The 15,826-nt window shown below is 34.8% G+C and overlaps 2 protein-coding genes across 3 annotated transcripts; both read left to right on the forward strand.

Annotated features, from left to right (window-relative positions):
• The first annotated feature begins 132 nt into the window (after positions 1-132).
• On the forward strand, positions 133-4,118 carry LOC105834652 (zinc finger and BTB domain-containing protein 24). Of its 2 annotated transcripts, XM_012677303.3 has the most exons (3): positions 133-647; positions 1,361-1,985; positions 2,616-4,118. In XM_012677303.3, the coding sequence occupies exons 1-3, from the start codon at positions 587-589 to the stop codon at positions 2,779-2,781; spliced, it is 852 nt and encodes a 283-aa protein (XP_012532757.2). In that variant the 5' UTR covers positions 133-586; the 3' UTR covers positions 2,782-4,118. The 2 variants fall into 2 exon arrangements, with proteins under 2 accessions (XP_012532757.2, XP_028047335.2); XM_028191534.2 differs by lacking the exon at positions 133-647 and having other exon boundaries at positions 1,051-1,985.
• A 36-nt stretch (positions 4,119-4,154) lies between these two features.
• On the forward strand, positions 4,155-13,614 carry LOC105834656 (ATP-dependent RNA helicase me31b). The gene is made up of 8 exons (XM_012677308.3): positions 4,155-4,289; positions 5,488-5,662; positions 5,985-6,191; positions 6,271-6,442; positions 6,544-6,694; positions 7,225-7,420; positions 7,510-7,680; positions 8,099-13,614. The coding sequence occupies exons 2-8, from the start codon at positions 5,522-5,524 to the stop codon at positions 8,393-8,395; spliced, it is 1,335 nt and encodes a 444-aa protein (XP_012532762.1). The 5' UTR covers positions 4,155-4,289; positions 5,488-5,521; the 3' UTR covers positions 8,396-13,614.
• The last annotated feature ends 2,212 nt before the right edge of the window (positions 13,615-15,826 follow it).

A 15,826-nucleotide genomic window follows, 5' to 3' on the forward strand; every position in this document is an offset into this window, starting at 1 on the left:
ATTCGTCACGAACGGACATATATTAATTCTACCAGTTTTCCTTTTCAGAATCTTCAGTCAAACGTATGAAAATTTTGTAAGAATATAATAAAAATTGTAGCAAAATTTCAAGCAAAAAATGTATATAAAACTTGAAAAATACAGAACATTTTAAATATGTAATAGGAACAATAGAGATTTCTATTTAATAACTGTGGAAAGATTCGAAGTAATTTTGCGTGTATAATAATCAATGTTGGTCTCATTTAACAATCGACTTTTTATATGAGATGCCGCAACAAAAGCAATCGGAAGGATAAACGTCAGCAAGTTAATTAGCAAACTGATATCACGTAGACGTCAGCAAATTAATTAACAAACTAATATCAAACAGAAAAAGAAAATTAATAATTCGTAAGTCCTAATCATCTTATTGTAACTATATTTATCGGGCAAGTACGAGCTGTCGGTAATACGCTACTGAAGAAAACAATAGCCGATCGGCTGCACGGCAGTGCCATATTGCTCAGCTAGAAGCTAAGGAAGTTCCTCGCGCTCCTTGGGAACTGTAGCATAGTACAGAGAAAGTTACTTATAATTTAGAAGTATGCCGCGTTGCTTGATAAAGTCGATGGCACGATATCACAGGACGGACAAGTCGAGCGAAGGTATTTTCTACTTTTTTAAAGGTACATCTTATGCATACCAGTAAAATCACTTCGGAAACGGAGACGATCTTTATCAGAGAATAGCTCGAGGCATAGGCTTGCCATGTGTTTCTGTAAAACCATTATCGAAATTACGAATCGGGGGATCGTTAGTTCAACCTTGACTATAGTCGCGATAATAAACAGCCTACGGATACCACGCCGCGTAGCTCTTATCTTCACGTGATCCTCCCGAGGGTCCCGATAGATCTAAATAAAAATTATTTTTTAAAAAAACAGGTACCGAAAATATAATCTTTCACGAACGATACGAATGCGGTAGGAATGTGGTTAAGTAAATATATGGGGGGGGACTTTGTTTATATTTTAATTTTCTTTATTTACGTAGTGTTTACAATCGCTTTTTTTCGTTTATTCTGTAGGGAAAGAAAGAGAAATAAGAGAAATTAAATTTTCTCGTTATATATACACATAAGAAGGGCGTGCTTCGAAAGTTCAAGATTAATTGCTAACTATCGATGAGGTGAAATTTTCATTTTATGTGGAACGAATTTCTGTCAAGATCCTTTCAATTCGTTTATTTGTTACAGAATTACTTTCCATGCTCGAGGTGGCAATAAACCTTTCAGAAATCCTTTCATTCTCAATTATTCCGGCAGTAAATATCGTGCCCGCTTTTGATGACGGAAAAATCAATTTCTTTTCTTTTGTAGAGTCCGAATTCCCGTGGCTGCCACCGTCCACGGATCTCAAGCGGAAGAGCCATGCGAAGGACGCGACGTCCAAAATGAGCAACATCTGGACCTGCTCCGGGCTGCCTATCGTGACCCGTTACAGCTTCCACAAGACCAACGGTTTCGACGTGGGATTAAATTCAGCCGAGCGTTTCGGAAATAACAACGATCACGCCGCTTCGATCGACGGCCGCGTGGCCGACAATACGAGGAAGGTGTCGGCGATATTTCTTGACGACGTGTCGGGATTCTCCGCCAAAGCGGAGGGTTTGGCTGGACCGGCGGTGACGACGATAGACCCGGAAAAAATCGCCAGTGCGATCAAGCCGAAGGTCGTGGCCGACGGCTGCGAGACGCAGACGTTTTCGCAGGCCCTGTACTTGCTGCCAAAGCAAAAGCAGCACGAGCAGACTACCGTCGCCGTAGGTAAGACGACGTCTGCCCGGGAGGGTGGTCAGCATTGGAAGAGAAACAAAACTATGCACTACTGCCCATACTGTCGCAAGAGCTTTGATCGGCCGTGGGTGCTGAAGGGCCACCTGCGCCTGCACACCGGAGAGCGGCCCTTTGAGTGTCCGGTCTGCCATAAATCCTTCGCTGATCGGTACGTACGATTGTACAACGGGACTCCCTTAATTCTCCGGAGCTGACATAGAATTTTGTAATACAGTTACTAATTTGGTTGGATTTATGAACCCCATTTAATTTATATTGACTAAAAGATCCTATAATTTATTTCAAGAAATAATTTGTATAAAAGAGAATGAATATTATGAATAAGAGAATTTATTTTAATAACAATTTCAAATTTATAATTGACAGTAGATCCATCAGCTCCGGAGAGTTAAACTTTGGACTTTGACACAGGAACTCAGTTTCCAGGTTTTATTTCGTCGATAAGAAACCTAGATGAATTGAGAATCTATCTCATTTTGAAGAGAAAAAGCACTTTATTAGAAATTAAAAGAGGAATAAAAAATCTGTATATGAAATTTTTGGGATAAGAGAGAGAAAGAGAGCGAGCGAGAGAGAGAGAGCTATAATCTCATAATGTAAATTTTATTTTTGTTCTGTTGGAGAGAGAGATTCACGTCATTTAGAATGTTGATTATCGTAAAGAGATCTCTCAAGAGAGAGTACAATATTGAATTTAAATTTTCCAATAATTTTTCATAGTTTTTTCCATAAAGGCTTGTTGCTTCGCGACGAACTAATCTCGTTGGAATTGTTGCAGCTCGAATCTTCGCGCGCATCAAAGGACACGCAATCATCATCAGTGGCAGTGGCGCTGCGGCGTGTGCTTTAAGGCTTTCTCGCAAAGGCGCTACCTAGAGCGCCATTGTCCGGAAGCCTGCCGCAAGTACCGTATATCCCAGAAGAAGGAGCTCGCTTGTCCGTGAAAAGAATACTGGCAAGGAGTACCGACGGCTGTTAAAATCGCTCTCGACGCATATTGCGCTATGTAAAACTGATATATTAATTTTATGTTCTAACGTTTGAGCAGTATACGTTACACGATATGCCGTTCTTCGCCTTTCTCAATAAAATTATAATTTTATATATCTTCAGATGTGCAACTTCATTAATAGGTTTAATTAAACTTAAAGCCGAGCATCTCGTTGCCAGTTGCGAAGCGATTGCAACACCCGATCAGAAGCGTCAATGACACTATCCGAATGTAATGATTACGTTGCATTATTAGACCGCGGTCTTAAAATTTAATCCATGAAATAAGCTATATAAACGATGCAAACCGCAGCCAATCTTCTAATACATTTTATTTTTTAAATCTTAATTTAAAATTGTCTGATATGTACAATCTCGAAATTTATATTTTATCAGACGATTGAATCTCAATTAAGATTATAATCCCATGCAGCACATATCTTTCAAAAAGTTTTCTGAAAGATGTGTGCTGTGTGGGATAAGAGATAATTTTTTGATATTTAAAATATCAGAGCTGCATTAGCACTTTTAAAACGTTATGTGGGACAGTTTTGAAATAAAGAATCGATTATAAGTAACGGCTTCAGTTTCGATTTGCTTCCACACCTGGCACCTGGCACACGGAGATTGGTCGAATCTTCGTATGACGACGTATGTATAATTCGAACCACATGGCATGATTTCGTTCCGAGTCTGTTCTTTATCCCTCGTTATATTATATTATTTGAAACTGAAATGGAAGACGAGTATCATCGAGGATAAAATATAAAAGGGACAGGACAGAAAGTATAAAAAATTCAGCCGCAAAGAAATAAATCTGCTGGCGCGTTTCGTTCTTTGTAATTGGACCGCGAATCCCTCATGAAAATCGCTTTAAGACGACTCCTGATGACGGGACGCGGACGCCACGATAACTTCGCCATCTAGGTACTGTCGGTCTTTCATGCGAATCGTGTATACCGAACAAGCAATAATCGTCGCTCGCATTCGACGCAGTGCATCAGTCGGGATTTCGAGATTCTGCAAACGGAACGCTAATCACAAGTCGCAGAGATAGACCGAAAGACTGAAGTCGGGACCGCGTGTTATACACGAAAACGCTTTTTTTTCCGAAGCGTAACGAAGCAGAGAAGAAGCGGTAAAGGTAGAGTGAGAGGGAGAGCGAGAGAGAGTGTGAGAGAGAGAGAGTGAGAGTGAGAGGGCGAGAGAGAGTGTGCGAGAGAGGGGTGAGAGAGGGCGAGAGAGAGAAGTGAGGAGAGAAGCGGCACAGCGCGGCATCGCACCGGACGAAGAAGAAAAGAAAAAAAGAACGGTGCCCCGACGACGCGGTCACTGGCGCTGCGAGGAGCGGCGAAATCATTGACATTGGGAACGGCCATTTTGGCGAATTGTTTCCCACCGATCGAGTGCCCGAGGCGCGTAGCACACATATACACGGCATCGACGTCCATTCGTATTCAAGGTAAGGACCACGCGGACGCCCGTACCCCATTCCCTCTCGCGCGATTATTATCTTGGCAACGCGTCGTTCTCTCGCTACGAGAGAAATTCCGTGCCGGGCCTAACGGTATCGTCCCCGGGTTTTTTTCCGTTGCCACCGACGTATGCCAGCCGCGAAAGACCGAATCCAATCTGCAGAAAGAGAGAAAGCCCCTCCTCGCGATTAATGTCCGTTGGAAGAATCGCGTGCGAAAAACGGAACAAGCCGGTTGTATATTTAATGCGAAAATCGCACCAGTCTGTCCTTGTCGACGGTTCGAATGCGCGGGTGAGACGTTTCTATGACGGGTCGCGTAATATACGGCTATCATTAATTACACGCCGATTAAGCGCCGAGATATTTTTCTCCTTCGTCGTTTTTCTTCCACCTGAATTTTTGCGACTTTCCGAACTGTAATTTCATCATTCGGCAGATAAGCTTCGATATCGAGAACATTCCTTTGTCTCTGTTGCGTGAGTAATACTTTGAATACATTTCGCACATGATACACCTCGAACGTACGAATCTTAAGTCCGTGATCCTTTGTCCTTTCTTAACATACTTTAATGGGATTAAAACGAAAAAAAACTTATATTTTATATAAATATAATTATTTCTGAACTTTAAATTAGATCACACACTTCTGTTTTGTTAAGGGAACAATTAAAGCCAATTAACATATTGTAGAAATGGATTTTATAGTTCTCGTTTAATTATATAAGTTTTGTGTTCATTGGAAGTTACAAATGGCAGGAAAATGGAATTTTTTGTTGCTTGGTTAACTGTCTCATCTACTAAGTATTCATACTTGTCTTCCAAACACACAAAAACACTTGGCCTATTTGAATGTATTCATAAGGGCAAACACAGTGTCTGTGAACAGGCATACAGTCACTGTAGGTCAATTTTGTTTGGTCTTGTTCTCCTTTTGGCTTTCTGTTCAAATGTTATGTATGTGAGACCTCTGTATACACTTTTGAATATATCTATTGAAGTATTCAAAACTTATAATTAATATTTTATAAGTTGTGCTAATGCCACGAGAGCAATAATAATAAAATTTATGTTTGATTCTAAATTTTACAATTTTAAAAGAATTATATAACGATTATATTTGCTAACATGTACCTAATTATATGTAGGTAATTAGAAAATATTTTTTCTTCTTTTTTCTTGTCAGGAAAAAATAGTAAATATACTACAACATTTCCAAAATGATGACCGAGACGCATATGAACTCTAATCATATGTTAAATTCTGGTTTGTCCACCAAATCAGAGATAGATAAAATGGATGATGTAGGTTGGAAAGCCAAATTAAAAATTCCACCAAAGGATAAAAGAATTAAGACAAGTGTAAGTTTTATGTTATAAAAAGGATAATTTAATGAATTATTAAGTAGGGGAGAATTAATAAATTACTTTATCTTTAAATTAATAAATTGTTATACTTTTAAATTCAAATTATTTTATCAAAAGATAAAGAATTAAAATAAATTTTATGTTGTAAAGAGATAAAGTAACAAATTGTTAAAAAAAATTAAATAGTTATACTTTCAAATTCGAGTTATTCTTATAAGAAATTTAATGATTTTTAAAATTAATTATCTGTAGAGATTTTTGTGAAAGCACTTGAGCTTTCTAAATCAAAATTTACTTTGAAATATATTCTACACAGGATGTTACTGACACACGTGGTAACGAGTTTGAAGAATTTTGCCTAAAACGTGAATTATTGATGGGGATTTTTGAGAAGGGATGGGAGAAGCCATCACCAATCCAAGAAGCTAGTATTCCCATTGCACTTTCTGGTAAGGACATCTTGGCACGAGCGAAAAATGGAACTGGTAAAACTGGAGCGTATTCAATTCCAGTGTTGGAGCAGGTACAACAGAAGTGTTTAAAAAATAAAAATATTTATTCTGAATGTTTTGCATGCTTATTGATGCCATATGTTATTGTAGGTTGATCCAAGAAAAGATGTAATCCAAGCACTGGTAATTGTGCCTACAAGAGAGTTAGCGCTACAAACATCACAGATTTGTATTGAGCTCGCAAAACACATGGATATAAAAGTTATGGTTACTACTGGAGGAACTAACTTACGAGACGATATTATGAGGATTTATCAAAAAGGTAAGTTCTAAGAGAAACCATTTGTCAATAAGTTACATGAAAAAAAAAACTACAATGTGAGTAATAGATATTATAATCGATGTATAAATTTCTGCTTTTAGTACAAGTAATAATCGCAACGCCAGGAAGGATCCTTGATCTGATGGATAAGAATGTAGCAAATATGGAGCATTGTAAAATTCTAGTTTTGGACGAAGCGGACAAACTGCTGTCACAAGACTTCAAGGGAATGTTGGATCATGTAATATCGAGGTGCGTTTATACAAAAAGTCTGATTTTATTTCTTACACAATTTCTTTTATTTAACCACATGCTCCTTTTATGGTAGATGGATAATTATGAAGAACTATGTAGAAAAATCTCAAATTTAATTTTTTTTTTAATATGAGAGACTATTAAGGTTGATCATGCACAACGTCTTGTTTTATTATATGCTCATATATACAATGCTATAGTTGTATGCAATTAAAATGCTCGAAATGTGAGATATGTCGAATTAAGGCATGTTGCAACATATCCACATTCCTGAGTGCAACAAACTGATTAATCAATGACTAACTTTAATTGACTCTCGCTTAAAATTCATTGAAATTATACAATTCATTTTATTCACAATTTTAACTTTTATTGTTGCTATACTTTTTATTTGATATTATTAAGACTGATCATTTTTTGCCCATATTACACAAACATTAATACAATTTGCATGCAGTGTAAGTTACTTTAAATAACTATATTACCATTTCTTTATTTGTCATGTATGGGTTATATTATTTTTTTAGATTACCACACGAACGTCAGATTTTGCTGTATTCAGCTACGTTTCCTCTGACTGTGAAACAATTTATGGAAAAACACTTGAGAGATCCATATGAGATTAATTTAATGGAAGAGTTGACATTAAAAGGCGTAACACAATATTACGCTTTTGTACAGGAACGACAAAAAGTTCACTGCCTTAACACGTTATTCTCCAAGGTAAGGCTAAATTTGATCTCTTGTAATTTATCAATAATATTGTAAATCCGAAAGAATTTTATTAATTTTTATATTACTTTGACATACAGTTGCAAATAACGCAAAGCATAATCTTCTGTAATTCAACGCAACGCGTCGAATTGTTGGCTAAAAAAATAACAGACCTTGGGTATTGCTGTTATTATATACACGCGAAAATGGCGCAGGCACACCGAAATCGCGTATTCCATGATTTTCGTGCAGGATTATGCCGAAATCTCGTAAGTTAATTAATATATATCAACATTTTTGATTATTTTATTTTGATTAAACTTGAATTTTAATTATATGTAATTTTGTATTATTTTAAATTCAAAATAATATATCGAATTAAAGTGAAATAATGAGATCACTGCACCAGTCACTGAATAATTAATAAATATGTGTCTGAAAAAAATATTAAAATAAAATTTTAATTGCAAATTCGTAATTTTTAATTAATTTTATATAAATTTGATTAAAATATTTTTTATTTGAAAATGTAATTATATTAAGTATTGTTTATTCATTATTTTAATTTTTTTAGTTATTTATTGATTGGTGCAATGACTTTAAATACCAAAGTAAATTATATTAATGTAACTGTGTTTGATAATTGAATTTTCTTAATGTTTTTATTAATATAAATTCTCTTTGCAGGTGAGCAGTGATCTATTTACTCGCGGTATTGATGTTCAAGCTGTGAATGTCGTAATCAATTTTGACTTTCCGAAGATGGCAGAGACATATCTGCATCGAATCGGCCGATCTGGAAGATTCGGCCATTTAGGTATAGCAATTAACCTAATCACGTATGAAGATCGCTTCAACCTACATCGTATCGAACAGGAGCTTGGAACAGAAATTAAACCTATCCCAAAGGTGATAGACCCTAGTTTGTACGTCGCGAGATCGGAAGACAATAATAGTATGGAAGAAGGCAACGTGTCCAAGTAGTTTCGATGCACTGTGGTAAAACAAAAACGAAGCTTCGCACACGCTCAAAAATTTGAAAGTGTGTGTTTAAAGTGTGTCAAAGAGTGAGTTCACTTGTAAATAAAGCGTACTATAAGTATGAGTAATGTGGAACTGAGTGATTGAAGTGTCGCGTAAATGGTCAGTGCGAATCATTTCTTTGTACATAAAATACATTTAAGTGTACATAAGCTAAAGCAAATCAGAGTCAAGCCATTATCAAGAATGCACAATATGTAAACAGACATGTGAATAACATAATCAATCATTGCATTTTATCATAACTGTAAATACTACATGCGAGGACATACAACATCGTTTTAATAGAGAATTTTTATACAATGGGCTTCATTCTCTTCCAGTATTTTTTTTCTTCTGTTGTGTAAACGATGAAGAAAAAGGGTATATATGATTTTGAAAATCTATCGGCCAATCTCGCTGAGTACAACATAACTGATTCACGTGCTCATTACTTTTGTACTGTCATGCATATATATAAATTGATCTTAACACCAATAAGGTCGTGTATATATATAATATATATAAATATACATAAATTGCTCTTAGCAATTTATAAAATTTGGATATTAAATATCAGTTGTAATATTTGATCATGGCTTGATTTTGTTATCTGTCAATATTGTCATACAACTCTGAAATTCAAATCACTTGTCAACGCTTAAACTCTCTGTTTAATCACTAATGAAATGTTTCTTTTTTCTTCTTTTTTTTAAACGCAATTGGATTTTCTTTTTACTATATCGTGATTGAGAATCAGAAGTTGTACAATTGACTAGTTTTATATAATTTTTTATAAAGAACTGGCTGGTGGACTCCCCAACAACAACAAGTTCTATGGCTGATGTAAATAATACATATATCGTTCTTTCGCAAGAAAAGTGATATAAGTAAAAAAATATAAAAGTATTCAGGACATTCAACTGATATATTTAAAACTTAATCCACACATAATACAAAATTCGAGAAATTTTGACTTGTGTCATTTTTCTTGCAAGGTGCAGTATATCGCAGCCTACGTAATTATACAACAGTCCTATCGAGGCTGAAATTGAGATCTAACAAGAAATTGCAAGGATCTATTACTGAAATTAACGAAAAGATGTGGAAAACGCGGAATAAATGGATCCTACATGTATGCACATAAAGTATTGATGCAGCTCACATTGGAATGTGAAGCACATAAGGTGCATGAATAAATACTCTGCTCTCGTGAAAGATAAAATAACTGCCAAAGTTATTATATTATTGACATAGAATCTCTACAGATCTCCATGAAATTATGGATAAGCACGAGAAAGAGTAATGAAATGTGCAGGAAACTTTGGTATGCATGACTGTATAATTGGAGTTTGAAAGAATTTCGAAAGCCACCAGCCAATATGACTTAGGGTTTTCGATGTGAGATACGGAACAATATACCAAAATATTTCATATTTGAAGAGAATCCTCTTCGAATGAAATATTAATGATGTACGAAGGCGGTTTAAAAATGTATTTAGGGCTGTAATATCAGACACTATGAGCTCATCATGGAACTGTAGATAGAAGATACATGGTACATGAAATAACTGCTGACACAAAAAAGGAGCTGAAATTGTAAACTATCAGATATTTATAGAATGTTGATCTGGGCGAATGTTGTTCATACTTGCTGCCTTCAACCTTTGACCAATGTATATAATTTTTTGTTTGTAGTGACATCAAATGCTTGGTTCAAATTGTAACTTGAGTTTGATGAAAGTTCAAAGTATATTTTCAAGTCGGGATACATTCCGCGGATCTCTGAATTTTCATAGAAAGTACCATCGTAGCTTTGCCAGTTAAGTTGAGAGAGATTCGCGCATGTTTGTAAAATATAACAAATGCGCAATCATACTCACGAATTAGCTTATTCATGGAGATAAGTTTTATTCATGGAGATTCTTGTCTCACAAAATTTAATTCATTTTGCATGCCCACAATTTTGGACAGTTTAGACATTCTCGATCGCGTATGCCGCAAATTTTACTCGTAAACGTGAAAAAACGAAATCCTTAGGTAAAAAACGTTTTTCGCGCAAATTTTGTTTTTGTTCACCGCAGACTTGTTGCAAAACAATTGATCACTGTATATTTATTACAAAGTGAGTTTTACAAAAATAATCGCAACTGAATAGTAAGTTAAAAAATAATCATAAAGGTCGTAAACCTATTTTTTCTCTATCGTATAATCTGATCCTATCAACAGCATGCCGCAAGATTAATGAAATGAAAAACATGTTCGCTTAATATTAACTATCCCGGCAAAGTTTCTGAGCTAATTTAAGATAAAATTTTATTCATAATTGAGTGATAAATCACAGTCGTACTTTCGAATTGCTGCCAGATTTGTAAACACGTACACGTACATTCGTGATTTTTTCTGCGCGCGCGACTGTAGAGGAAAAAAAGATAATATAACGAATCGCGTAGAATATACTGTATATTGAAAGAGGCAAATTGAAATACGTTGAAGTACGATGTACCATACTCAATGACTGTTACGCATCTTTCTATTTTATATTTTTATTTGCTTTTTCGATAGTCTCAGATTTAGCAAAATTTTTCTAACAATGTATATAGCTACTGTGTACGGGCAGATAAATATCTGTTGAATACAAGTAAGAAGTCAGTGTTGATTGCGAAAACTTTGTTATCGGTGATATCTAATGATCCTTTATGATCTCTAATGTACTCTAAACACTGTCTTCTGCTTGAGATAACGAAAGCAAATAATCTGCTAGATAATGATGGTGCCGTTGACCACAATATAAAATGAACAACCAGAGCATAATGGAAAATCAGATCAGCAATTATATCTGCTATGATTTGATAATTTATTGGATTCTTTTTTGTGTCACTGTTAATGCAAGAACGCTATAATGAATTAAGCTCATGTGCGATCTTGTTGATCAAATGATGTGTTGCCCACTGCATATTTATTTGATCGATCGGAATCGCATACGATTGCATCATAGTCTAATATTATGGCCCCTCTTCATTTTATTATCTACTTAATATACAAACCGTAAATGGATTCAATGTAATATCAATTGGTTCGCCAAACAATCTATTTGCGACATACAATTTACAAAATACGCCCAAATAGGCAAACTATGAAAATCTGCTCTTATTCTACCAGCTTCCGTTGATTTGCTTATGAACGATTTTTTTTTTTTTTTTGAAAATTCTTTTGGCAATATTACGTAGACTAAGAGGAAAATACTTAGTCTTACCGCGCTGTAATTGGAAACATCGATAGATCCATTTTATGGAATCTATTTTGCGAAATATATTTTATTCAACTTTCGAAAGAGTCAATTGGCTCGTATTAATAAACGAGCAAAATCTTTTCCTTTTATAAAAATTTTATAAACTATTTCAATCAAAATTGATTATTTCTAACTAAAAATTCTTATAACAACAAGATTCTTAAAATAAACAAGATTTGTACATTTTCAAGACTTATAAAACTCGTCCATTTATTGATATTAAAGATATACAAAATTGCTGTATTTGACTCTTTCTAAAGAATGATGTTTATGCAAAATATATAAACTTAGAAAAAAGTGGGCTTAAAAAATCCAAAAAAAAAACATTGATTAGCAATGTTATGTGAGCAGACTGAAGAACATGGTAATCTTAGAATCTTTACTTCTCTTGCAGCCATATCTATATTCAGCTGTTCTTATATTCCAAATTACAAACAAATGTCCTTTTCTGAAAAAAATGCTGGAAAATAAGTTGACGAGTATATCCGTGGCGCAATTTCACAGCTGCAAGTTGCCAAAGTAAATATTTTTTACTTTGGTATATTTTTTACCACGTCTTCATGTCTGTTCCATGAGATATATCCAAGTGCGATTCTTGCAATTAATCTTGGATATAACAAGGAGTGCCCTTGATATGAAAGTAAGAAAGCGAATGTAATTCGTACGACGTAGAAATACGATTCGGAAGTAAATGTGTTAACATCCTGGGTACGTGCGAGAATTGCGGAGGACTCTCCCCGATTTCATCTAAACGGGGGAGAGAGTAAATTCTACTTCTCAATGTTTGCGATTTAAATCGTAAGTGTGAAGGGGAACATCTTTAGAACGAGCTCTCTCTAACAGCACATCTCGTAGATCTCGTACCTTCGCCTAAATTATTTCCATTGGTTAACCCAATGCGGCGAGCTGCGTGCAAGCACATTCCCAACAAATAAACCGTGAATCGATTGCATCGGAAGTTTAACATCTAAACGAACATCATTCCGTGTTCGAATAACATACGCAGCTCGAGTAATGATATTGGAATTAGATCTCCAATATACATGAAATATTAAAAAAAAAAGTATAATTTGTTTGAAAAAAAATAGTATCAGTTTATCGACTCTCCATGCTTTACCGTTTTGTTAAAGAATTTATTATTTGTATATTTGTTTAAATTGCGAAACCAATCCATTCAAAATGGCACAATTCTGAACGGCTTATAATGTGATACCATTTTGTTACAATTATTAATATTATTGCCATTATTAACGAAGAGATATGAACGAAGAATTTTCGACACTATGTTATCGGACATCGATTTATTTTGTGACGTTAAATTCTGAGCTTCGATTGTTCGTAAATTACAAGCAGCATAAAATTGCGAAATATGTCATTTTAGAAACATTTTCGCTGCAATTGTATTTTATAATTTGTGCAATTAGGATTACACGATCAATGAAACTGAAAAAGTACGTTTCCCTAAATAAATGATAAGCAAATAGCAAATTGTTTTCGCAATATTATGCAATTTGTATATTCACTTACAAATAACTCGCGGCTCACGCGTAATTGTGTGCAGATGAAATACTCTCTGTATTTCTGATTTTTATGTGCATTTTTCAAGACGATTATTCTCTCTATTCTTATGTGTTAATGTTTTGAAAGCGGTCTGTGAGCGATAGAACAAAATTACAGTTTTCTTATTCCGAGTAATGTTATCCTTTTTCTTTCTCTAAATTGTAAAGATGGGTTTGCGCGTGACTATGAAAAGAACTTTTTTTATTTGTCTTCGCCATTCTGTTAGCTCAAACCCATTCTGATGAGTCGTATGTCAATTTTGTTTCCTTGAAGGGACAGAACAGCACAACTGTTGTCCCCTAATAAAAATTCTGTTTCAGTACACACGATACACGATGTATCCTTTTTTCTACATAAATCCCGAGGTACTCTTAATCTTTTTTCCTCCTACGTAAAATGTTCTCATCTCACGCGTTCATTATATTCAAACAAGATTATTAAAATTAAACAAGGTGAATTTTCGAGATTATGTTTTGAATCATATCCTGAATCTTGAAATTATTAAGGCCTAAACACAATGCCAGGCAACAGGCCATAGGAACAGGAAATAAAGAGAAAAAAAGAGAAGATCCTTTCTTTCATTATTTCTATTCCTATTGCCTGTTGCCTGGCATCATTCAAATCGTATCAATGTACAATCGTTTGTAAATTGATATATTGAATGTATTATCTAATGTATAAAGAAAAAGGAGATTGTTCTACATAAATTCATCTTGCCGCTAATGAAGTTATTAAGCGAAGTCCATTTATTATTTACTCGTATTTCGAAACATCTGCGGACACTTATTGTTAGAGTTCGCAATATATTTTGTAGGTATATCCGAGGATTATTGCAGCTAATGCGCGTTTAAGCGGATTACATCAAATGCGACGTTACATGGAGATATCGAAGCATCCTCCTTATAATACGGCTCACGTTAATTTATCGCTAGACGAAGTATGCATTTTCCTCTAATCACATTTAATACTACTTAATATTTAACGTTTAGTACGATTTATGAGATAAATCGATATCGAACAAGTGTGTTAAATGGTATTTCGTCTCAAAGGGAATATTGCTCTCGTATCGACGTTACAATTGAAAAAATTAATGGATTGGTTGTGAAATTTTGCAGCGAGTACACTGATACTTTTGAATAGTACTTTATTCCCAAAATATTACACAGTAGTAAATAGAATGTAAACAACACAAGCTATTTGTTTGAAAATATCGGTTCAATTTTATTACGGGAAATTATTCAATCAATGATTTATAATTACATGGAAGAATACGTGCGGTCAGATTTGTACGTTCTTTTTTTCAATTTTTCTACAAAGCTGGAAAAATAACGAGAGATTTGCTTTCATACCACACATCCAGGAGGGATGATGAAATTTTTAATTTAATTTTACGGCTAAAATTAATTTTTAAAAATTGCAGATATATAATATACGTAAGATACAAGAGGTGCTTTCTCGATGTCAGCAAAAGTAAAAGAGTATCTTGAAAAGCATTCGCTATCGAAAATTAAACACCGATACTTCAATACCATCCGATAGGCATCCGTATTTCGATACAATCGCCGTTATCGTAAGCCTCTCGGGCTCCATGCGATCCTCTGTGGCTCTTTCAAAGAAGGTGAATCTGCGGAGGGCAGAATCCGCGTGAAGAACAAGCCGACGTGGCTCGGAGAATGTGGGCGGAGAAGAGGGCATAAGAATTATACTATCAGACCCCTTGGCGCGATATAAACGTGGGCCGCTATTGATCTTAAGTAGTCGCTTAAATAGCGTCGTTTGGCCGTACCACCACGGCGTCGTCGGATGCATCGCGTCCAAAGACACGTTATCGACTTCTCTCTCTTTCTCCCTTGTCTTCCCTTAATGCATGTGAATACACCTTCGTCGACGTACAACATCCGACGTGACACTTTCTGCATTCTCGTATTTCTTCAACCGTACTTATTTCTTTTTGGCTTATCTTTATTTATTACTATTGGTTCAGTTTTATGGCAGGAAATTATTCAATTAATCATTTATCACTATATATAAAAATACGTGCAATCAGAATTGTATTTGTTTTTTCTATTTTACTACAAAGTTTGGAAAAAGAAGGAACGAGGAAAGTAAGAATTGCTTTCATCTAAAGAAAGAGAGAAAGAAAGAGATACAATTTTTAATTTTATCAAAGAATTTAATACATTTAAATAGGCGCTTTCAATTTATAGATTTCTAATATTTTTCTTATTTTCCTCGAATCAAAGGATATGGATACTTTTAACTTTTAAAGTATATAGATACTGATGAGTCAATTAATTAATTAAAGTATCGTATATCAAAGAACACGATTAAAAAATTATTTTATCAATTTTATTTTTCCTGACGGTCGATCAAGTTTCAAGAACACCTATATTTTTGCATAACCATCTCCAGCTATAACGTTTTCTGACCGGCGATGCACACCGTTTATATCAATTTTATCGCTATTTTTAAAACAAACAAAACAACATGGCCAATTCTATTTATTTTCATAAAGCACACTAAATGAAATGACGAAAGAAAGC

The sequence above is a fragment of the Monomorium pharaonis genome, chromosome 1, assembly GCF_013373865.1.
Source record: "Monomorium pharaonis isolate MP-MQ-018 chromosome 1, ASM1337386v2, whole genome shotgun sequence".
Lineage (NCBI taxonomy): Eukaryota > Metazoa > Arthropoda > Insecta > Hymenoptera > Formicidae > Monomorium > Monomorium pharaonis.